This window comes from Myotis myotis, unplaced genomic scaffold, assembly GCF_014108235.1.
Source record: "Myotis myotis isolate mMyoMyo1 unplaced genomic scaffold, mMyoMyo1.p scaffold_m19_p_8, whole genome shotgun sequence".
NCBI classification, from domain to species: domain Eukaryota; kingdom Metazoa; phylum Chordata; class Mammalia; order Chiroptera; family Vespertilionidae; genus Myotis; species Myotis myotis.
In genome coordinates this window covers 30,422,437-30,448,015 of record NW_023416390.1, presented here as the reverse complement: position 1 = coordinate 30,448,015, position 25,579 = coordinate 30,422,437, and the positions used below count along the sequence as shown (strand labels likewise).

Here is a 25,579-nt window from a genome sequence, read left to right as displayed (position 1 = left end):
TGGAATGAATGATGAGGAGATGAGGTTACAGCCAATGGAATGGTACATAATATATTCCCCCCTCCATATTTTTGGTAGTGAAGGAAGAGCAAAAGACCCAGGCAACTGAGGATGAAACACCTAGGAGGTGTGGGAGGTGGAAGAGCATTAATCATATTTGTCTTTCAAGACTGTCCTGAAGGAAATCACTCTTGTCTAGCTCTCCCACCACATACGTAGATGCTGAGTCTGCCATTCACCATCAGATGTGATGAATCTGGGGTTGCTGCCAGCCTCAGCATCTACCAGGCACAACATTTCTGGACATAGTCCTATCACTGATTCTCAGTCATTGGATGAAGGGTTGTGGGAGACATCATGGAGAAATAGAACAGATTGGATGGACTCTCTTTCCCCCACCTCCTTCAAAAACCCATCAACAATGAACAGAGCTGAAAACTTTAAGGTTACAGGTGATCAGGGACGCAACCCTACTTATGGCTGATATATTCCCTTTAGGAACCTGAACAATTATAAATGCTTCTTTTTCAGGATCACCATGTGTGCCCTTGGGACTGCATTTCTTGTGTGAAAGCCAGGCATTCACTTGCCTCCCTCATGCAACCATGGTGACTTGCACCATAGAGGTGGTTATAGGAGACTTAAACACCAATCAGAAAGGATATATGCATCCCTATGTTCACAGCAGCACAATTCACCATAGCTAAGATTTGGAAACAGCCTAAGGGCCCATCAGCAGATGAGTGGATTAAAAAACTGTGGTACATCTACACAATGGAATAATATGCTTTGGTAAAAAAGGAATTCTTACCATTTGCAACAGCATGGATGGAACTGGAGAGCATTATGCTAAGTGAAATAAGCCAAAGTTAAATACCACATGATCTCACTCATTTGTGGAATATAGTGAACAACATAGGCTGATGAAAAGGGATAGATCCAGAGACAGAGAAGCAGCGATAAGACTGTCAAACCTCAGAGGGAAAGTAGGGGAGGATGGGGGTAAGGGGGAGAGATCAGTCAAAGGACTTGTATGCATGCATATAAGCCCAACCAATGGACACATACAACAAGGGGGTGAGGGCATGATTGGGGAGATTTAAGAGGGGAATGAGGTCACATATGTAATACCTTAATCAATAAAGAAATTAAAGATTGAAAAAAATATGGTTTAGGACATTTGTTAAATTCTGAAGGAAACAATTTGAATAAATATACTACTAGACTCCAGGGGTCAGGTTAATCTTGGCTGGTGGAGTGGTGTCTGCACAGGGAAATAGCCAGAATGTGCTTTGTGAGGTGAATTTGTTGGGACCCAATTCTCCATGCAATTCCACATGCCCCAGAGTATCTTTTCAAGGATGTGTGAATAGCAAAGAGTTTTAGAAGCTAGAGTTAATGTAGCTCCCCAAGTCAGAGGGCAAATTTGTTTTCTGACCAGTATAAAATAGAGATCATCTCCCTCTTAATTATCCCAGGATAGTAAAGTGTCCTCCTCAGAGGAGAGCTGTTTAAGTTCTAGGGTGATGGTCATATTCTGTCTCTTGATAATAATTAGGATTTTACAGGAGAACACTTTAATCAGAATCCATAGAATGATATATCTAGTATTTGTATATCTCATTGTAAATTTTATATAAAAGAAAAAGAGATACAAACAAATATTGAATCTAGTTAATGATATGTATACTAAAGTGTTTGGGGGAAAGTGTATTATTGTCTGCAACTTTAAAATGTTTCAAAGCTGAGGACAGTTAGTGGATGAATAGGGAAATTAATAGAGGGACAGAAATGAGATAAAGCAAGCACAATACATGCTAATTGTGAGTCTATGTTTACTGTAAAATTATTCAAATTTTCAGTAGCCTCAAAGTTTTCATAATTCAAAAGTTGGAAAAGATATTTTGGCAAGCAAAATAGCTTATTGACCAAAAAATGACAGTCAAAATACAAGAAAAATATTCATCAGCCACACAATAGAGTCTAGAAGATAATGCAGTAAGCATCTATACTAATAAAAGGGTAATATGGTAATTAGACCAGGGGAACTTCTGGAAGTCATTCTGGACAAAGCCATGGTGGTGGGGCTGAGGCAGAGGCAGTTAGGGGCGATCACTCCAGCTGGGTGAGGGCATTGGGGCAGATCAGGCCAGCAGGAGGGGCAGTTCGGGGCTAGAAGTCCAGCAGGGGGGAAAGTTGAGTGCGAGCAGGCTGGTGTGGGGGGACAGTTGAGAGTGATTAGGCCGGCAGGCAGAGTGGTTAGGGGGTGATCAAGCAGGCAGGCAGGTGAATGGTTCAGAGCCAGTGGTCCCAGATTGGGAGAGGTATGTCCGACTGCCAGCTTAGGCCTGATCCCTGTGGGATCCCTGTGGGATCAGGCTTAAACTGGCTGTCGGACATCCCCTGAGGGGTCCAAGGTTGGAGAGGTTGCAGGCTGGGCTGAGGGACGCCCCCCACCCTCCCGTGCACGAATTTCATGCACGGGCCTCTAGTATTAGTATATTGAAGAGAAATAAACTTTGACCTAGAATTTTTAACCTTGGCAAAAAAATTCTTTCTGTATGGTGTGGCTCAGTTGGTTGGAGTGCCGTCCCTGGCACAGAAAGGCTGTGTGTTTTATTCCTGGTCAGGGCACATAACTACGTTGCTGGTTTTGTCCCTGGTCAGTTGGAGCCCATGCAAGAGGCAACTGATTGATATTTCTATGTTTCTCTTACACATGGATTTCTATCTATCTACTATCTATCTGTCTATCTGTCTATCTATCTATCTATCTATCTATCTATCTATCTATCTATCTATCATCTAGCATCTATATCTATCTATCTACATCAATCTATCATCTATCTATCTTCCTCTCTCTATAGAAAAATCAATAAAAAAATTCCTTCAAAATAAAGGCAAATTTGCACATATAACACTTAGATACCCTCACTAAAAGAACCAAGGATTTATTCAGCTAGACCAAAGTTGAAACCAAAGAAAGAAACAATGGTGAGTACATAAAATGATGAAAAATTTAAGTAAATGATTGTTTTAAAATTTATAATGAGAAGAAAATTAGTAACAAAATATTAAAATATAATAGCTAAATGATGGAGATGGGATGTTGAATTTGAGGGAATCCATGATAAGATTTTTGTCATTGGTTGAGATTACAGCATGGTTAAAGAAATTTTACCTCCAGTTTCCAAATCCGTGGAGAAAAAGATAGACTATAGAATTCTGTCTCAATCATTCAGAAAGTAGGAAAGAGACACAGAAACACACAAAAATAATGGTTAGCAATAATATAGATGTGTAAGTCCACATATATCAGGGATCATAATGAAAGTACCAAATAAAACATAACTATTTAAAGGTGAGGATTATCTGAGAAAATTACAAAAAACTGTGTCTTTACAAGAGACACAAAACAAAGCTGCATGGGGGGCTTAGGAAAAGGGGTAAAAACTATAGAGGTTAATGTAGCAATATTAGCATCCTGAAAAAATATTTGAAGGCAAAAAGCATTAATAAGGATAAAGGGGAACTATAAAATAAGAAGGCATCTAAGTTATAACAATCATAAATGGCATCAAAAATTCTAAAGTAAAACAACAGAACATGGAGGAGTTGGCAAATACAATCATTTGGAAAACTTAGCACATCTCTATCCAACATGATGGAACAAATACAACTTAATTTGCCACTGATCCAGTAAATTTAAACAGTGTGCTTGATAAAGAGCCTTTATGAAGGGAGAAACTGGAACCCAGCAAGGAGTTCAGATGTACATATTTTAAAGTGATCTAGAACATTTACAAATATTGGTCACATAGGTTCCAAAGAGACTTTCAACACATTTTAGAGAGTTACTGAAATAAATTCTTCATGTCATGTTCCAGATACCCATTTTAATTCCTAATTTACTAACAGAATAGCTGCATTCTCAGAGATATCAGAATCCAGACAAAACACCATAGTTCATAACTTCCCTAATAGTTGGCAGGACCACCAGCTTAAGATTTGTTGAGTAAGATGAGAACAAACTATTTTTGTGGGACGAGGGAAACTCTAGGAAAGCTTCACACAAAAGGGCTAGCATTCTGCAGGAAGATATATTTTGCTTTTCTCCATTTATCTTTTGTATGGCCTAGAACATAGCCACATGGTGGAGCTCAGTAGGCACCTTGGAAAATGATGTGATCTTAAAAGTGGCTAAAATGGCCCCAGCCAGTTTGGCTCAGTGGATAGAGCATTGGCCTGTGAACTGAAGGGTCCCCGGTTCAATTTAAGTCAAGGGTATGTGCCTAGGTTGCGGGCTCCATCCCCAGTAGGAAGTGAGCAGGAGGCAGCGTTCAGTGATTCTCTTTCATCATTGATTTTTCTATCTCTCTCTCCCTCTATCTTCTCTGAAACCAATATTTTTATTTTTTTTTCTAAAATAATCTCTGTGGGAGGAATTAGGGTTCTCCTACATAGAGAGGAAGGGAGAGGGATAGAGAGTTAGAAACATCGATGCGAGAGAAACATGGATCAGCTGCCCCCTGCAAACCCCCCACTGGGGCTGTGTCCGCAACCAAGGTACATGCCCTTGACCGGAATTGAACGTGGGACCATGGAGTTCGCAAGCTGATGCTCTATCCACTGAGCCAAACCGGTTAGGGCTGAGATCAATTTTTAAAAAGTGGCTAAAATTAAAGATAGAGGAAGCTCCCAAATGCACAGGGCCTAAGAGAGCTAAAAGCATTTTGAAAAAGAGAAACAAAATTGTAGGCCTTACTACCTGACTTCCAAGACTCATTTTAAAGTTACAGTAATCAAGATCCTGACATAATGGTAGATATATAGGTAAATAGATCAGAAAAAGAATTCCAGAAATACACTCAAAGTCATAGGGTCAATTTATTTTCAAATGGATGTGAAATAAAATTAATTCAATGTAGAAAGGATAGTCTTTTCAACAAATGCTGCTGGGACAATTGAATATCCCTATGCCAGAAAAAAAAGTTCTTAGCTAACATCATATGCAAAAATTAACTTAAACTAGATCATAGAGCTAAATGTAAACACTAAACCATAAAACTTCTTAAAGAAAACAGGATCTCAAATTAAGCAAAGATTTCTTAAATAGAACCCCAAATCATAGATTATAAAAGGAAAATATTGTTAAATTACACTTCATCAAATATTAAAAATTTTGTTCTTCAAAAGATAGTGCCAAGAAAATGAAAAGGTAGGCTTTTTCAGACTATAAGATATAACCAACAAAGGATTTGACTCCAGGACATATAAATAACTCTTTCACTTAAAAAAGAAAAAAAAAAGAAGAAAAAAGAGATAGCTCAATTAAAGAAGGGTAAAAGATTCCAATAGATACTTCACCAAATGGGATCTGTGGATAATGGCAAATGAAAAGATGCTCAGTACCATTAATTATTAGGGAAATGCAGATTAGAATTACAAGAAAAACCATTATATGCCTACTAAGAATAGCTACAATTAAAAAAACAAAACTAACAATACCAAGTACTGGTGAGTATGCAGAGCAATTGGAACTTTCAAACATTTCTAGTGGAAATATGAAAGGGTGCAACCACTTTGAAAAATATTTTGGCAGATTCACAAAGCATTGAACATGCACTTATGTTCAATTAATATGATTTAGTAGTACTTCTTTTAAGTATTTATCCAAGAAAAATTAAAAATATGTCCACCCAAATATTTGTATGAACATGCTCCTCATAGTTTTTTTCCCCAAACTGGAAATAGCTCAATGCCTATGAACAGGTGAATAGATAAATCAACTTCTCATTCATACAAGGGATACTTCTCAGCAATAGAAATGGATTAACTGCTGATACACAAAATAATACCAATATGTCTCAACAGCATTATGTTTAGTGAAAAAAAAAGACGTAAATAAACTATATATTGTATGAATTCATGTATATGAAATTCCAGGGAGAAAAATACAGTGATAAAAACAGATCCACTGTTTCAAGACCAGGGGGTGCAAAGAGGGACACAAGTGGATATTTGTAGATGATGGAAATGTTCTATGTCATGATCATGGTGGTTTACATAACTATCCACATGTGTTAAAACATATTCAATTAAACCTTTAAAGTGATGGAATCTATTGTATATAAATTATATCGCAGCAAATTTAACAGGAAAATTAAAAACATGCACAATCTATAGAAAGAAAACTATAAAATTTTCTTGAAGAGCAAAAAAGGTGACGAGTAAATGCATAGGTCGTTCTCCTTTAAAAATGTTTAAATTCTACCCCAAATAATCTTTAAATTCATTGTACTTTCAAATTCCTAAAGGAATTTGGAGGTTTTAGTAGAAAAGTCTTGATTAGATTCTGAACACACAGAGGTTCAACATCACTGAACTTCTAAAATCTTTATCTTGTCTATTTCTCCTCAGTGTATCTTTTTTTTTTTCAACAGAAACTATAGTGGGTAGGAAAAGCAAATTTTACTTTAAGCCTTTGTAATTAAGCCAATTTTGTACTGAATTATAAACAGACTAGTTTTTCAGTGTAGAATCCTATTCACAGGTCCATGAGTACAGGGAAAGTCACATGAAAGGGCATTTCAATTCATGAAAAAAAAGTGTTGGGGTAATTTCTTATAATTACTATCTCACATCATACACAAGGAGGTGAATGCTGTGTGAACTACAGATTCTTAAGATCACCCACATTCCCTATTCCCTTCCTCCATCTTAAAAAAAATCTTTTATTAATTTCAGAGAGGAAGGGAGAGGGTGAGAGAGATAGAAACATCAATGATGAGAGAATCATTGATTGGATGCCTCTTGCATGCCCCCCACTGGGGATTGAGCCCATAACTGGGGCATGTACCCTTGACCGGAATTGAACTGGGACCCTTCAATTTGCAGACTGATGCTCTATCCACTGAGATAAACTAGCTAAGGCCCTTCTTCCATCTTCAGAGCCACAATATTGTGTTTCTCTGACCATTCTTCCTCTCTCCACACCATAGAAAGATTCTCCATTTTTTTAAGGACTAGGGGAGTGTATAGGGGCCACCCTGGTAATGCAGGATAACCTCTCCAATTTTAAGTCCTAGTTTAATTAAATCTGAAAAGTCCACTTGCCATGAAAGAGAACAGATTACAGGTTTCAGGAATTAAGACATGGACATCTTTGAGGAGCAATTGTTCTATCTACCACAATATTGTAAATAACAATAAAGATGATGAAACACTGGCATTATAAAATTATTTCTCACATCAAAAGCAAATAAAATCTTATTCTTACTTCTTCTCTTCTTGACTTTTTCTGAAATGGAGTTGTTTCCAAAATCCACAGTACCTACAACATACAGGTGGTGGTGAGAAAATGGAAATGATTAAATAAAATTTACAAGTTTGCCCTTGCCGTGGTTAAGGCATCAATCTATGACCAAAGGGCTGCTGGTTCAATTCCTGGTCAAGAGCATGTACCTCGGTTGCAGGTTTCATTTCTGACCCCAGTTGGGGCAAGTGGGGGAGGCAACTAGTCAACGGCAATGTTTCTCTCTCTCTCTCTCTCTCTCTCTCTCTCTCTCTCTCTCTCTCTCTCTCTCTCTCTCCCCTCCTCATTCCCTTTCACTCTCTCTAAAGATCAATGGAAGAAATATTCTCCAGTGAGGATTGAAAAAATAGTTACAAATTTTAGGATGGTTCATACTGCAGAAGGCTTGAGTTTATAAAGGTGTTTGATTTATTGCTTCTTTCTTCTAAAGTAACCACAACCACAAACCTACTACATTGAGAAGTAGGACTTCAGAATTGGCCCTGGGTCTTCCTTTATTTCTCAATAACATTTTGAAAAATACTCTTAAACACCTTTGTACTCAGAGGTAAGACCAGGTCTCATATCCTTAAGATTTTTATGAAGAGGTTTGTCCAAAAGTTTGTGTGACATTACAGTATAACCCTGTGACATGCTAGAGCACAGACACACATAAAAAGTATGTGCTGGGTTGCCTGGCTGGTGTGGCTTAATATTTGAGTGTTGACATATGAAATAGTTCAATTTTAGGTCAGGGTGCATGCCTGGGTTGTGGGCTGATCCCGAGTAAGGGGCGTGCAGGAGGCAGCCTATCCATGATTCTCTTTCATCATTGATGTTTCTATCCCTCTCTCCCTCTCCCTTCCTTTCTGAAATCAATAAAAAAATGTATTTTTTAAAAATGTGCTGGGTTAAGAATAGTTGATTTGATGTTTTTTTCCTAACGGTTTAGTGGTAGAATCAGTTGCTTTTGAGGCTTTGCTAAGATTGTGACAAAATGACACTATTATTGAGAAGCAAAAGAATACTTGGCTTTTATGGGTTCCATAGAATGTTGGTGTGTTATGGATGAATATCACTGTACAAAATCAAGACTTTATTAATTTTTATTATTACAGTGATTATTGTTAATGATTAATTCAGTGATGTAGAAAGCTAAATACTTCCATTTTAAGAGTATATTTCTACTACATCTCCTGTGACAATAAACAGGGCCATGTTAATCATGACTTTATAATGATATCTTGTTTTCCTGCAAGTCCCAAAAGAATCAGGCTAAGCAAAAAGAATGGGATTCTGCCATGAACCGGACCCATTTTCTGTCAGTGTGCTCAGAGTCAAGTTCAACAGAAAACGGAGCTCTCATTTCAGACTTCTGACATTCTGCTGCCCCAGTCCTGTGACTCTCACCTTCATAACTGACCCACTTTTTGCTGGTGAGCTGCCCGATATTATTGATTCTTGATCACCCATCACTGACATACCAATCATCTATGGTAACTGCTAAATCACCTCTACCCCAAGACCTTCGTTAGCTTTGCCCCTTATGTCAGATGCTTGGCTACTTTCAGTCCCTGCATCTTGGCCTCTTGGCCTCTTGGCACAACTTATGATGAACAAATAATGCAGAAACACTTCTTATTTCCAGGTATTTCTGTCATGTACAGACAGTTATTCTTTGACTCTGATAATTTCACAAAAATGTTCCCTACAGCCCAGCCAGTTTGGCTCAGCGGTTGAGAGTAGACCTATGAACCAGGAGGTCGATTCCTTGTTGGGGCAGATGCCTGGGTTGTGGGCTTGATCTCCATTGTAGGGCATGCAGCAGGCAGCTGAACAATGACTCTCTCTCTCATCATTGATGCTTCTATCTCTCCTTCTTCATTTCTCTTTGGAATCAATAAAAATATGTTTAAAAAATATTTCCTACAAAAATGCTTCAACTTCAAAAGTATTCATTTAAAAAAGATTTATTTCAACAGTTCAGTACTTACCTGGACTGTTGAACCAACAGAAGAATTAAATTTAAAATTACTAGGAAGTAAAGCAGATGACATCTATTGTGGACAACTAACCCAATATTCTAGGCCAGGCATGCCTGTATAGTCTACACCCTCATATTTTCTTTTTTCCTTATTTAGTCCCTTCTTACCTCACAAATAATATAAGAGGCCAAGCACTCACAATAACAGTTAATGTTTCCTTTTATTCTTAATTTCTGACTGGAAAGAACTTTGGGCATCATCTTTAAACCTACTTCATAGGTCAAAACATAAAACTGGTTATACATATAGTCAAGTATGTTGAATACCTGGTGATATCAGACCAAATAAAGATTTGAAAGAATACTTTTTCCCCTTGGGTAGAAATTGCAATGACCACCCCAAAAACAGACAACCAGAAAAATGTTTAAATTTCTTTGCATGCATTACATTAGACAACAGAATTACTCTTGACCAAATCTTTCCTGAACAAAGTGGGATTTGCTCTATTGCTAATACCTCCTATTATACTTGGATGAAACATTTCTGATAAAATAAAAATTAAGCTAGATAAAATGTAGGTATAAGCAAAATAATTACATACAATGTCCACTGACACCACATGTTTGTTTAATATTTTCATGTGACTGCCTGTGGCTCAGTGTCATAAAGATGCTACTCTAATAGTGGTTGCTCAACCTTTTTTAAATGGTCACTAAGGCCTTTGAGACTTCATATAAGAAACCTCAAGGGACGATAGATGTTTTCCCTTAAAGAAACATGACAGGAAAGCCTTCCTCTGTTCTGAAGCTCTTGTGGCTCAAATGTGGCCTATCGCTCCTAAGAAAAGAGAAAACCACTCTTTTTCCTATGTGACATGCAATACTGGGAATGAGCCTTCCTGGAGATGAGGGACCAACAATGGCATAACAAACTGAGCCATCTGACAATGGAGAACCAATGATGCTTTTAATAACTGATCAGTGCTGCTTTCTTTTTTTTTTCTTTAAAAAATATTTTTATTGATTTCAGATAGGAAGGTAGAGGGAGAGAGAGATAGAAACATCAATGAGGAGAATCACTGATTGGCTGCCTCCTGTATGCCTCACTGGGGATTAAGCCAGCAACCCAGGCATGTGCCCTGACTGGGAATCCAACCATGACCTCCTGGTTCATAGGTTGACCCTCAACCACTGAGCCACATCAGCCAGGCGATCAGTGCTGCTTTCTGATAATTAATCAGTTATGCTTTCAAGGAAAGCTCTTGATCAAAAGGTAAAATTTGTAAAATTATATATAAATGAAGCCACTTTAAATTGCCATGCCAGAATAACTGCATTGCATGTCTTATGCTTCAAACATTTGCACTGTTAAAACAGGGCAAAATACCCTTGGGACTGGACTTAAAGCAACATTGTGTCTCAAAGAATTGTTTTCAAGGATAGCAAGAAAACAGATATGACTTTGGGACCTATGACTACCAGACTGAAAATTAAAAACATTGCTTATAATTCGCATCACTATATTAGCTCATCTTCACCAATAGAAATGCCTTCCTTCTATTGATGTAAATATTTCCCTTCCGTTTCTCATAAATATTCCTGGACTTTGTCTCCTCATTGGAACACTTTTTATGCTTCTGCCTGGATAAGTGCTTTTCTGAATCCTTTGACCTCAAATAAGTGCTTGTTGCCTCTCACTTTGTAAAGCATTTTATTTTCAGGTAAACAGTTTCCTAGAAGTAATAGAATGAAGGCATATGGAGGATACTCAGAAAAAGATTCCTGAGGAAAACAAAGCTCTAAATTTTGATGCTGGATATCTGTCATCTAGGAGTGCAACCTTAATATTAATGTCTTGTTAGCATTGTATGCAGAGGGCTTCTTGGGTTGCTCCTAGCCCACTTGTTTCTAACGAGTCCAGGGTATTGATCACTGCATAAAGGAATAACATCCTTTGTGTGTCTCAGTGAGTGGCCAAGGAACCAACCCCACAGGAAATTCACTAATGAGAAAACTTGGAAAAATGTTGAACACCCATGCAAATCATGGCCTGCATCCAGGCCACCTGGTCTGCCCTCCTAAGTCACTTGCCTTGTGAACTATTGGTCTTCTATTTCCTGTCCCCAGAGTTGAGACAAGTCACTGCTCCGTTGAATATTACTTTCCCATACTTCTCTCTCTTCTTCTTCCTCTTTCCCCTTCTATTATCTATTTGTTCTTAAATACTTTCTTAGTATGTTTTCCTAAATAGACATGTTTCCAATATCTTCTGAGAAAGTAGGAAGGGAAAACCCATCACCAGTCTGTGCACTAAAGAGCTGCTGGTCTGACCATAGGATTAGGGAAACAATGTTTTATTAACTGCTTCAAGCTCTAATTTTACAAAGGATATGACACAGAATCCAGGAAGCTAGTCTTGCCTTTCCCTTTATCTACATGTGACTTTGTAGGAGATTTTAAACATTTATGTGATTTTATTTTCTCATTTAGAAACAAGAGTAACAATGGCCATCTTTCTCACTCCTCAGGGTTGTTGTAAAGGAAAAGGTAAGACACTATTTGCAAAGATCCTTTGTAAAGTCATTCCATATGTCATGACTTTTAGGAGAACTCTCTAAAAAACGACACTTTGGGTTTTAAAAAACTATCCATTTCTGCTAACACAGGAGAGCTGGAGGAATTGACCCTCAACACTACTCAAACTTTGAGATTAGATGACAATATGACCTTCCAATAAAGAAATATTTAGCTTTCTCCTCTCTGTAGAAATCACTGTATAAATCCAACACTTTATAATAATAGAATTAGTTTTAAAATAAATTCACTACTTTGCTAGCCTATTTTTACTACACAATCAATAGATGGGTGCATAGCTTTATTAATAGCACCTATGAATTAATAGTCCTTATGTTTAAAAAATATAAATATAATGATTTCTTATTACCTTGCACATCCCAAAAGGTCAAGTAAAATAAACATAGAGAATGGGATTCCAGGATAAACTGGGTCTGTGGTATAGGATGAACTCAGAATTGATGCCTCAGGAAACAGTGCCTCTTAATTGAGGTTCCTGCATCTCAACCCCCGAGCTCCCACCTCCTTACCTGGCTCCCTTTTCAAGGTGGAAGCTTCAGGGGGCTCACCTCCATCACTGGATTCTCTGGAGTCCTCACTGTTGATCTCTGCACAAAGGAGAAAAAACCCATAGTGTCTCAGGGTGGGGTCATGGCAACCACTGAGTGGAAACCCCTTCATGGGAGCATTAGGAAGACCTAGAAGCCAAGTTAACTCAGGTCCCTCTGGTCTGTGCCCAATGTGGGTGACCTGCAGGTTGCTTCAGGTCCTATCCAGCAGGTGATGAAGTTCATGCCCAGAGGGCAGCTTTGCCCAACCTGAAGCACTTTTCTGCCCCACTCTCGCTCAGCTTGCTATCCCCATCCCCATTCTACCTCAACTCCATGTTCACTTTATCTCTTACCTCCACTCTCTTTCTATCTCCCCCCTCATTCTACTTCTTTCTTTCATTCTTTCTTTGTATCATTCCAAACATGCCTAAATATTTATTAGCTAGAAAGATGGATCAGAGAGAAGTATATAGTGTAACTTTTAAAAATGGCTTCAAATTATATATTTTTAATATATATATTTATTATTATCATTTTAAATTTAATTTATTGGGGTGATACTGGTTCACAAAACCATATAGGTTTCAAGTGCAAAACTCAATAAAGCATCATTTGCACACTGCTTCATTGCCCATCACCCCAAGCAAAGCCTCTTGGTTCAGCCATTTTTACTAATGATGCTGGTTTCTGGCAAAGGTATCTCTCTTTATACTTTTCCTTGTCTTCATGTGAGTGTTTTTTTTTCTTTCTCATCTCCTTTCATGAATATGTTTGCCCTCTGAAAATTTTCCCTTTTCTTTACCTCTTATCCCAATACCTTCCTTTCTTTGGATATATAATATACTCTCTGATATCAATATTTTAATTTACCAATTACTGGGGTTGTGTTTCTGCTGGATTCCCTGCATAAGGCACTTGTTCCCTCCCCTTTCTACCTCTAACCAAGGTCACCAGGACTGTCTCCATGGGCCCTGATGACATGCCCCAGACCCTTGCCTGGAACTGGGATTAACATCACATATTCCGTCAGCCTTACCTATACTAATAGAAGCCTGGTTACAGCCAGTCCTTGCTTGGGCTTCACATTCAACACCTGAATATAAAAATGGCATTTTCTTCTTTATATCCACCAGGTCTACAGAGCAGGAACTGGTTATGTTTCCATGGTGGAGTAGCTCTGCTCCTGGACAAAATTGTAATAAATAAAGAATTTCATTAGTTTCCCGTAAGGGAATGAGCACCCTCATGACAGTCAATAAGCCCTTCTCCCTATAATTCCACTGCAGGGGACAGTTCCCCCAACCCTGTCCTTTCTCTGCGCCTCTCCTTTTTAAAAAATATATTTTTATTGCTTTTTAGAGAGATAGGGAGGAAAAGGGATAGAGAGATGGAAAAACTGATGAGAGAGGAACATCATTGATCAGCTGCCTCCTGCACACACCCCTACAGGGCATGGAGCCTGCAACCCTAGCATGTGCCCTGATGGAATCACACCAGCCACCTTTGGGTGCCTGGGAGGATGCTGACCAAACTGAGCCACACTAGCAGGGCTCCTCGGTTTTCTTTTGGCCCTCTGTATTTTGCACTGCATTCCCTTTCTTCTTTTACATGTAGCTTATGGATTTGTGTTCATGTCTGTAATTGTGTAATATTTTAACTCTGATTCTCTCCCAAGGTGGTCTTAGAAATCTGGATTTGAAAAAGGCAGATCTCTCATTTGGCTGCTTCCCAGAATGACTTTGTGAAATAGAGTCTCCCCTCCGCCCCCCGCCTCCCCCTTCTTCTAAAACCCTTTGGAATGTTTACTTGAGAAAAATATTAAAATTCTATTGTGTGTGAGTGATTGACCTCCTTAAGTTTATTTGTCACAGCCATTACTCTAACTACAAAAGTTAAATATGCACTATCTTAAATTAAAGCAAATTTTTACTGTAAAGGAAATAGCAAAAAATTAGACTCAGTCTTTTGGAGAAAACTCTGCCCATTTGAAACCATGAAAAATTCTTATTTACTTGCTCTTACTTGTTTTGCAAAGTAATTTTCCAGATGTTGGTGATTTTCTGAAATCCATAGGCAATATAAAGTAAAAGGGAGAGAACTGTATTTGTTTGCAGTGGTCTTACAGAGTCTATGACAACTCACACAGCAGATAGGGTTTGTGATAATGTCAATGTTGAGATGATCATATTCCTCTTTCTCTCACTTGAACCCAGTTCTGGGGCTCAGGGCCATAATGCTGAGCTCCTGCCTGGCTCTCCCTTTCACTTGCCATGTGAATTTATAAATAACCCTCAAACATTATTATCTCCAGTTTCCTCCACTATCATGCGGATAATCTATTTACCCTACCTCCCTTTTATAGTTTTTGTGAAAACAAAATGAGCTTTTATTCAGAAAAGTCCTGTGAAAAATCAAAATGTCAGTCAATGATTTAAGTATCATTTGGGCTTGAGAGTAGTTGGCTAAGCATTTTTTCATTAGTAATTAATGTTTGCATAAGACATCCTAAATTTTGTACTAATGACAATATTATCAATGTACTAGATGCCCAGTGCATGAATTCATGAATGGATGGGGTCTAGCTGGTCCAGTCCCAATTGGTGGGCAGATAGGGGCTGGGCCTATCAGGAGAAGGAGATGGCGGCAGATTGGCTGGCCAGCTTGCCCTGACTGGGGCCCAATCAGGGCTGGGCTGGCTTGGGGAAGGGGTAACAGGTGATTAGCTGGCAGGCCCCACCCCCAGAATGGTGTGGAGGGGCTGATCAGGGGCAGAGCTGGCTGGGGGGAGGGACCTCAGGCTGATTGGGGTGGTGGGGGGTGATTGGGGGTGGGGTTGGCAGTGGGGAGGAGCTGTGGGTGTTGGGCTGGCCAGTTCTGCCCCCTATTGGGGTAGGGGAAGGCTATCAGGGGTGGGGCCTGCTCGGGGAACGGGCTGCAGGCCAGTTGGGGTGGTGGGGCCCATTGGGTGTGGGGCTGCAGGAGGTTGGCCAGCCAGCCCTGCCCCCTATTGGGGTGGGGAGGCGATCAGGGGTGGGGCTGGCTGGGGGGAGGGGCTGCCGGCCCATTGGAGTGGGGTGGCCAATCAGGGGTGGGGCCAGCTGTGGGGAGGGGCCATGGGAGGTTGGCCAGCCAGCCCCACCCCCTGATCAGGCCAGTTAGTTGGCTGCAGTGGGCGTCATAGTGACTGGTCATTTTGGTTACAACATTCTCGCTGCTGGCTTTTTATATATATAGATGATGAAATACTGTGTTCACTCACTATGCTCTATGAAATATGAACTCTTTAGCATTAATAGATATAATATAGCAGAGTAAAAAGACTATTATTTACTAGTATATTATTGCTACATTTTCAATATATCAATTGATTACATGTATCCAGTCAAACAACCATTTATAATGTCTCTTGCTTCCTCCTATTTTCTAATAGGATTGAAAAAGTTAAATGTTTAAAATGGCACCCCAGAAGTAATTGACTCAATGCATATAGAGAACCTCAGAAAAAGATTCATCAGGAAAATAGAGCTCCGGATTTAGACTCTGGAAGTTTTCCAGAAATACAAGCTTATCTAATACAATTTAGAATTATGAACAGGTGACTACTTGGGCCTCTCCTCTCTCACTTGATTCTAAAGAGTCAAGGATATTGCCCTAGCCAGTTTGGCTCAGTGGATAGAGCGTGTCCTGAGGACTGAAGGGTCCCAGGTTCGATTCCAGTCAATGGCATGTACCTTGGTTGTGGGCACATCCCTAGTGGGAGGTGTGCAGGAGGCAGCTGATCAATGTTTCTCTCTCACTGATGTTTCTAACTCTCTATCCCTCTCCCTTCCTCTCTGTAAAAAATCAATAAAATATATTTGAAAAAAAAAAAAGAGTCAAGGATATTGATCACTGCCCAAAGAAATAAGATGATTTGTGTGTCTCAGTGAGTGACCAAGGAACCAACCCCACAGGAAATTCACTAATGAGAAAACTTGGAAAAATCTTGAACACCATGTCCTGCATCCAAGCTACCTTGTCTGTCCTTTTAAGTCACTTGCCTTGTGGATTAGTGATGCCCCATTTCCTGTCCCCAGAGCAGAGACAAGTTGCTGCTCTGTTTGAATATTACTTCCCCATACTTCTCTCACTTCTTCCTCTTTCTCCTTCTATTGTCATTTCACACTTCCTTCATCTGTTTTTTCTCCAGTGTGGAGACCTTGGAAATCTTGTGTTGAAGGTAGAGAGCCTCCTCTCCCCACTGGTGTATCTTGAAATGTTTGCAAGGCTGAGAAATAATTTCTTGTGTCTGAGCCATAGACCTATTTGGGACCACCTTTCGGAGCACTTTACCTGCACTAGTTAGAAGGTACACTCTTTAAAAACCGAAGCAAATTTGCCATTTACATTGATAGATATAGTTATGCATTGCAACAAATGTATTATTTACAATATTGTACTTTTGTAACATCAAGACCAGGTAACATTTTTATTTGTTTATTTGTATTTTTTTTTTTTTAGTATATTTTCCTAAATAGACCTGTGTCCAATATCCTCTGAGAAAGTAGAAAGGGAAAACCCATCACCAGTCTGTGCACCGAAGAGCTGCAGGTCTTATGACCACTGGTGCTGCCCATAGGATTAGGGAAACAGTGTTTTGTTAACCATTTGAGCTCTAATTTTATAACGAAAGTAACACAGAATTCAGGATAGTAGCCTTCTCTTCCCCTTTATCTCCCTGTGACTTTGTAAATGACCCCTAAAGATTTATGTGATTGTGTTAGGTCATCCAGGAACAAGGATAAAAAGATCCACCTTGCTTACCCCTCAGGGCAGCTATAAATTAAAAAGTGAGACACTATTTGCAAAGGTCCTTTGAAAAATTATTCTATATGGCATGGCTTGCTGAAGAACTGTCAATCCCAAAACTTTGGGATTATGAAATACTTTATCCATTTCTGCTAACACTAGATGGATTAGTTTTCTTTTGACACTACTTAAGGTTTGTGATCAGATGACAATATGACCCTCCAGTAAAGGAATATTTAGCTTTCTCTTTTCTTTAGAAATAACTATATAAATTAACACTGTATAGTCATAGCAATTAGGTAATTTTAAAAGAAACTCATTACTTTGCTGGTCTACTTCTATTATCTAGTCAGTATTTGATGCATAAATTTATAAGACCTATCAATAAGTAGCCTCATTTTAAAAAATATAAATATAATCATTTCTTTTTGCCCTGCACATCCCCAAACTATTATAATGCAGAGAATGGGATTCCAGGATAAACTGGATCCATGGCACAGGATGAAGTCAGAATTGATGCCTCAGGAAATAGTAGCTCTTAATTTAGGTTCCTGTATCTTTCTTAACTGCCCCCTCCCCCTGCTTCAATGTTGAGGTGGAAAATTTGGGGCCTCATCTCCATCAGTAAATTCTGCAGATTCCTCATGGCTATTCATCACACAGAGGAGAAAAATCCCTTAATTTCTCAGGGTGAGGCCAAGAAGGCCACAGAGAGGAAACCCTTGATAAGAGCAAAAGGAAGATCTAGAAGCTAAGTTAACTCAGGTCCCCCTGGTCTGTGCCTGATGTGCGTGACCTGCAGGTTGCTCCAGGTCCTAGCCAGAAGGTGGTGAAATTCATGCACAGAGGGCAGGTTTGTCCATCCTGCAGCACTTTTCTTACCCCGACATTCACTCTATCTCCTACCACCATCCTCAGTCTACTTCCAATCCACAATCTACTTTCTACCTGCCCCACTCTCTACTTCTTGTTTCTCATTTTACTTCTTCACTTTTCTATTGGCTCGAATAATTTTCACTAATTATGCCTGGTGATAGTATCACTTTATAACTCTCATTCTCTGCATTATTTATTTTTCTCTCCTCTAATGAATATCTTGGCTTTTCATTTTTCTTCCTTTTCTTTGACTCCTACACCCATCACTTTCCTCTCTTGCATAGAAATAGTCTCTCTGACATCAATGCTTAAACCAACCATTTCTGTGTTTGTGTAATTTTCCAGTTACTGGGGACATTTTTATGCTGAACACACTGCTTAAAGCACTTGTTCCCTCCCCTTTCTACCTCTAATGAAGGCCACCAGGACTGTCTCCATGGGCTCTGATGATATGTCCCAGATCCTTGCCAGGGACTGGGATTCACATCACACATTCTTTCAGGAAGTCTTGCATATTGTGTCAGATGCCTGGTTACAGTCATTCCTTGCTTGGGTTTCCCATTCAACTCCTGAATTAATAAATGGCTTTTCCTTCTTTGTATCCACCAGGTGTACAGAGCAGATATTGATTTGGTTTCCATGGTGAGGTAGCTGCTCCACTCTTTCCTGTCTTTGTGTCTCTATTAACTGTGGGTTTTTATTTGCACTTTCCTGGGGAGGGGCCTATATTTATCTGACTGGGTTTCAGGGCCATTTTTATTTTGTGGACACCTTACCTTCTCAATGGGGTTAGGAACACTCCTGTGTGCCTTCTTTGTGGTGACTTCTCAAACCATACAATGTCTGGTCCTCTCTCTCTACCTGCCCCACTTTCTACCAGTTCTCCATTCATTATTATTTCCTCATTCTCAACATAGTTCTCTTTGTGTCTCCCCGATTCTATTTATTGATTTTCATTTCCCTCTGTATCTTTCTTTCTTCATACTTATTTCTCTACTTTATTCTATCACGAGAGGCCCAGTGCACAAATTCGTGGCCTGTGGGATCAGGCGAAACTGGCTCTCCTACATTCTCCGAGGGGTTCTGGATTGCGAGAGGGTTCAGGCCAGGCCGAGGGACCCCACGGGGAGGGAAGCAGGAGGTTGGCCAGCTGGGGAGAGATCATGGGAGGGCTCCAGGGTATGTCCAGCCTGTTTTGCTCAGTCCTGATCAGCCGGACCCCAGCAGCACGCTAACCTACTGATCAGAGCATCTACCTCCTGGTGGTCAGTGCATGTCATAATGAGCAGTTGAGTGGCCTTAGCATATCATTAGTGCATTACACTTTGATTGGTTGAACGGCCAACCAGTCAACCAGACACTTAGCGCTGGAAGCCAATTCCAGCATGTCATAATTGCAAGAGTTTCATCAAAAGGTTGATGGAACTTGGGGACTCAACAAGGGCTGAGCCACATATGTTATTGCCTGGTGGGAATGGCTAAAGGCATTTCCCCAAACCTGAAGAGGGATGATTGCTTGCTGCCAGACAGCTCAGGGCATCTTAATCTACATGTTATTGCCTCCTACTGGTCAAACACCTGAACAGCCATAGACAATCCATTCCACTCTGACAATGGATTCTGTACCTAACCCTACCCTTTAAAATGTATATCTCCACCTCGCCTTGGGACAATTTGTGTTAATAAATAGCAAGGGGTCCTGAGACAAGGAGATTTTATTTTCTTTAGCTAGGCTCCTCTGACTCCCTATAATGCCTTTCAAAATTATGCTTCATCTCTGGACTGTTTATTAAGTTACACACAGCCCTTCTCCAGATTGCTGACCCTTCTAGATGCTGGAACAAGAATCCTGGCACTTAGCATATTATGCTTTTATTATATAGGATTGCCCACCCAAGCCCAGCAGGGTCTAGGGTGAAGCACTGTAGGTGTGTAGGGCAGGAGAGTGAACTCCTCCTTACATATGTCCTAAGTTCTCCCTGCCTCCCCCAAGACATGGCCTTTCTGTTCCACCTAATTTTTCAGTTTATTCATTCTCTGTTATGTTTCCTACTTTCTCTTATTCTGTTTCTTAATAATGTCTGTGACCAGTGAGTGCCTCTTCTAGTCATTTTTTTTTCCAGTTTCTCCATCTTAATCATTCCCATCATTATCAAAGTTCTGCCCTGGTGACTTTATACACACCAATCCCTCCACCTGGCAGTTCCCCTTTACCACCCATCAAACCCAGGCACTCAATCTTACCTTCCTGCTCAGACTCTTGGGCACATTTTTCATTTCCTTGTTGGTTTTCTAGTGCATTATTGTTGTCAGTGGTTGTACTTGTTTCATTCACATTTATCTCTTGTGTTTCACAGCAGTGCTCTGAGAGTCCATGTTCAGGTAGGGCTATACCTAGATCAAGTTTTGATTCATAGATATTTTATTTGCCCCTTGCATCAATCAGAGTCTAACAGGAAAAGACAAAGCTCTCTAAGCTGTTGAAGCAGAAGGAATTTAATCAAGGGGATTAGTTATACTGTACAGCTAGTGGAAGAGCTGACAATTCCAAATAGAAGAATAGTTAACAGGAAGGTATGGGAGGGAGAGAACAAGGATGAGCTCATGTGTTGAGTCACTGGGAAGGTAGAAGCTGGAGCATGGCCAGCCTGTTTGGTAGGATGTAGAGTTATGGGAGATGTAGCTATTGCAAGAATTGCTGCTCAAGACAGTGATGGGGAAATACCATGCTTCTCCCTTGCTCCCCCTCTCCACTCTCTTGCTGGTGTCACCCAGGTTAGTAGCTTAGCAGTAAGCAGTAACAAGGGAGCTGGCAAGCAAGTCTGCAGGGGTCTGTGGCCAGAGATAGAGGGCAGAGCAGAGCAGGAACCAATGAGGAATAAATTCCTGAATAAACCATCGAGGACCAGTGCACCCCTTCTCCATGGTGAGCCTCCTCTTTTCATTTTTTATTCCATCTACTCATTACTACCCTGTTACCACCAACCTCACTAGTATATGAATAGATACAGATTTTTCAGTGCATCTTGGATTTTTTCATTTAGTGCTTTTTTTTGAGCAAAGTATTTTATGTAAAGATGATTTAAATATTAATTCCCACAATTTTAACATAGACCCTGGTGCATGTTTTGTGCCACATCCACTGTTCGTTGGAGCTTCCTCTTGCGGAAGGGGCATGAGGCATAGCTTTTCTCTTGCCTTTGCTGGTCACAGTCAACTATTTCAGCTGAATCAGACTTTTCAACACATTTATTAGTAGTTTATTGTGCATCAACCTATATAATAAAACCCTAATATGCAAATTGACCAATTGGCAGAATGACCAATCACTATGATGTGCACTGACCACCAGGGTGCAGACGCTCAATGCAGGAGCTGCCCACTGGTGGTCGGTGTGCTCCCACAGTAGGAGCACCACTCAGCCAGGAGCCAGGTTCACGGCTGGTGAGCACAGCGGCAGTGAAGGGAGCCTCTCTCGCTTCCGCTGCAGGTGGGTGGTAAGGAGTGAGGGGTCCTGGACTGCGAGAACACTTGACTGCGAGAAGGATGTCTGACTGCTGGCTTAGGCCTGATCCCCATCCCCCGAGGGGTCCCAGACTGCTAGAGGACACAGGTCGGGCTGAAGGATACCCCCCGCCCTGCCCCTAGTGCATGAATCTGTGCACTGGGCCTCTAGTTTGGGTTATATCATTTCCTCCTCCCCCCACACCCACACCCTGCACACACACAAACACACTCTGAATCTCTTCTCTCTTCATTACTCATCACCATTCCTCCTCTCACTCTTCCTATTTCAACCAGCCGCCCTGGTACATGAACTGTATATAGATTGATGCATGTTAGATATTTTATATTCTTAAATACTAACTTTTTTTTATTTTTTTTTTTACTAAATGTGATTTGATAAAAGTATAATGGTGCTTTCAAAATCATTCTGAAAGATTTTTTTCTTTTATAAAAATGCATTACTAATTTAGAACAGCCTTTCTTAAATAATACATCCCAGTGCAAGCTACATAATAATGACTTCTATAGTGTTTTTAGAGCATCTCCAGGCCTGCTGCCCCAGAGATTATGGAAGAGGGTTGGCTTAGGAGGCACATGGCACCGATGGTTCTGTGTGAGGGATCCAATAGGTGAGAGACCACTAGCCCACCACCCTTGCTTCAGTGCTGGCTACCGCTAACATGATATCAAATCAAGGCTGCAGGCAGATTCAAGCAAGACAGAGGCAGAACACTGTGAAGCCAGGTGCATGGGCAGTGCGTCCAGGACCCGGCTGTCAGGAGCTGGCAGCCAGTGTATTTCAGGAATAAGGAAGGAGTGACCCTCCCAGGCAACCAGGAAAATGAAGACTCTGTTATCTATAAATCCTTGGAGAAATTGCCAAAGCAAAGACTTACTATTCTGGGCAATTAGTACTAACAGGAATCAAACCTCCCACCATACAAACCATTGTAATTCGTGGCATCTGGGCCTAACCATATCGGTCTTTGATATGAATTACCACCAGTTCCTGGGGGAAGAAATGGGAGGTTTATTTCAAAAAATTGAAGTATATGCTATGCCATTCTCCCCTAATCTCATTTAATCTTTATAAATTAGGAATTCAAGATCCCCTCTCCCAGGTATCAATACAGAACCCATCTGGAGCTGGAGGATCCCACCCAACTGTTGCCATCAGCTGCCCTCTGTTGCCAGTCAGGCTATCTCACTGAGATCATTCAGGAGCCACTCAGTAACCAGCAATGGCTTTTCTTGTCACCCATGGCCATAGGGAACCTGTTTTTGTTGCCAGGGATATCCCTGACTGGTGGATTCACCCTACTCCCTGCAAAATCATGTCTCCTTTCCCATTCCCCTTCACACCACACCCTCCCTATGCATGTCGGTTTCTCTGTCTGGTCGGCCTTTTTATGAGATTCAATGTCTCCTTCTCCTATGTTTCCTCTAGCTCCTGGCATTCTTCTTTTTGTATCTTTCTCTCTGCACGTTTCCCTTCTTTGACTCATGTTTTTGTCTTTTCCATGTGAATATCTGGGTCAGTATAGGGTTAAGTACAAAGGCTCTGGGTTCAGAAAGTCTGGATTCATCGTGATCATTTGACCTCAGGCCAACTACTTACATGGTCTCTTGAGATTTCAGTCTCCTTTTCTGCAAATGGACAAAGAGTGATACTTCCCCTCAAGGGCAGCTGTGAGCACTAAGCCCACACTGCCAGAGTAAATGGTCTATAAGTGAGCTCTTAGAAATATGGTTGTTGTTACTGTGTCATTTAACCCTTTCTTCTGCCTTTCATTTCCCCTCCTCTCTCTCAAAAACCACTTCCTTCCTTCCCTCCCTATATGACTGCCCATCTCCTTGAATATTCCTGCTCTTGAACAGCATCCCCCACATTTAAATCAGTCCCTTCCTTATCACCCAGGATCTCCTCAGTTATGTTGACCTTGGGCCCATAGTTCCTAGCCTTTCACAGTTTCACACTCACCTCCTGCAGGGTCTCTCTAAATCACAATTACTTTCAAGTTAGCATCATCTTTAAATCTGGTTTCCTGACACACTGGGTCCTGTTCCTCTGTCTGGTTATTGGGCCAATGGTTTCTTGTCATAGCTTCTCCTCCAGGATCAGCCCCTCGTCAGATTCTCATACAAACAGCCCTCCCTGCCTTCTCCATGCTCCCCAACAGGTCTTCCCTGATTCCCAGACTTCCATTCTCCTTTCCTCTTAGCAGAAGAGAATCAGTTTTTATCTGTTTGCAATCACCTTGTTCCAGGCTTAGTTGGTTATTAAGCCTCTCCTCATTTTCTTCTCTATCACTCTCTAGGAAGGACTTTATGTCTGGTATCACTGAAGAGAGGACAAGAGAAGAAGACAATTAGAGATCTTCATGGAGTGGGAGTCATCTGAAATTACATGTTTAAGAATTTCCACTCCTTGGATCACTCAGTGCTCAGTGGGTAAAAATCCTGTAGATAATGTTCCCCCTTCATTCCTGGGTCAGAAAAAGAACAACCAACAAAGGAGCTCTTATGCTTCCCACATAGAAAGGAGCCACTTGAATTTCAAGATAAGGAGTTGTGGCAGCATCATGAGCTTGTTACTCATGTGAAAAAGTTCAGCTGGCCAGGAAAGCATATATCAAAATAAATAATAGTTTGCTGAACTGTTCTAACTATAAGGAAAAACAGAGGGGTTTCCTTGGGAGGAAAACAAAAATTCTGTAGAGATTCACGTGAATAAAAGGGTAAAATTTCAAATCTTTAAAAATGAGGCTGGACAAGAGAAACTTTTGGCTTAACTGAGTCAGGGAGGATAATTGCTTCCCAAATAGACAAGTCAGAGGACATGGGAACACCTGAACAGACTTCCCAGGGGTACCCAGATCCCAGGACAAAGAGGAATACTCTTTGAAGCTGCAATCAGGAAGTGAATATTGTGGCAATGACAGACGTCCCAAGATGCCTGGACCAGCATCTTCGAAGGCTGCCAGTGAAAGGAGGGCCCCTGCATGTAGGTTACTGAGCTCACATATGAAGGAATACTTGGTGTAGGTCTCGGCAAGGAGTCCGGGAGGAGACTGAGGGAATCAGAGAATGCATATAACTCAGGGCTGATAGCAGGGTTACCTCCTGGGGCAATAAACCTGTACTTATAAACCTTATTAACCTGTACTATCTCTTTACTGTGTGGTAAATAACATTAAATTACTTAACTTTAGAAGCCAGACCTCTCCAAATCCTTTTTTTATACTTATCCCCTTTGAATAAACTCACACAATCTGCTTCTCTGAGATTAATCTAATTTGTCCTTGTTCTGCAGACATAGGACCCTTTAATGCTCTATGCTTGTTCCTGGAATATCTGAATTCCTCAGTGCATGTAATTTTTCTTTTCAATTCTCCAGAATTATTTGGAGATCTTTTTGAAACCAAAAGTATATAGAATAAAAAAATTTTCTAGGCAAAGTAAACAAAAGTTATTGGAGGACACTTTCTTTACTGAGAACCTATTTAAAAGATATAAAATCATGCATCTCAGGGAAAAAGTAGAGAATCAAACCAGTAGTATTGTATACTACTAAAAAACACCTCTGGCAGAGCAATTGGTGTGATTATTTGATTGTTGATCACACCTGTTATGGAGAATGAGTTAATAAAAACATTTCAACTTCTTCAAGAGCAAATTTCAACTTGAGTTAATTTTCTTGCTCATTACTCTGGAAACTTGATGAAGGTGGCCTTTCTTCTGTGTTAGTAGGCCAACACTAAGCTTAGAGTTAAAAATGACCAGTGACTGTAGGTGGGTAAAGAGGGACTAGATGTGGACTATAAGCCACTTTTTGCCTTCTTTCAGTGTGGTAACTCTTGTACCTCAACTATCCCTTGTGCTGTCTCTGAAAGTTATGACTACAGAGTTGTTACATGAGGTATTGACTCCCCTGGGCATGGTGTAGCTACATCAGGATGGATCCCGCACCCATAGCTATGCCAATACTTGAAGAGGGTTGTAGTC

The 25,579-nt window shown here is 40.4% G+C and overlaps 1 protein-coding gene across 10 annotated transcripts in view; it reads right to left on the bottom strand.

Annotated features, from left to right (window-relative positions):
* Window positions 1-25,579, bottom strand: part of LOC118661411 (nuclear body protein SP140-like protein) — a 280,649-nt gene that overhangs the window by 17,862 nt on the left and 237,208 nt on the right. For 6 of the 10 annotated variants that reach the window (XM_036319503.1, XM_036319496.1, XM_036319505.1 and 3 more), the window contains 6 exons: window positions 23,832-23,915; window positions 22,521-22,583; window positions 20,312-20,461; window positions 13,440-13,586; window positions 12,383-12,460; window positions 7,280-7,333 (listed from right to left, as the gene is read on the bottom strand). In XM_036319503.1, coding sequence (XP_036175396.1) covers window positions 7,280-7,333; window positions 12,383-12,460; window positions 13,440-13,586; window positions 20,312-20,461; window positions 22,521-22,583; window positions 23,832-23,915 — 576 coding nt within the window. The remainder of the gene's footprint in view (window positions 1-7,279; window positions 7,334-12,382; window positions 12,461-13,439; window positions 13,587-20,311; window positions 20,462-22,520; window positions 22,584-23,831; window positions 23,916-25,579) is intronic. The other 4 variants (XM_036319497.1, XM_036319498.1, XM_036319499.1 and 1 more) reach the window with 4 other exon arrangements.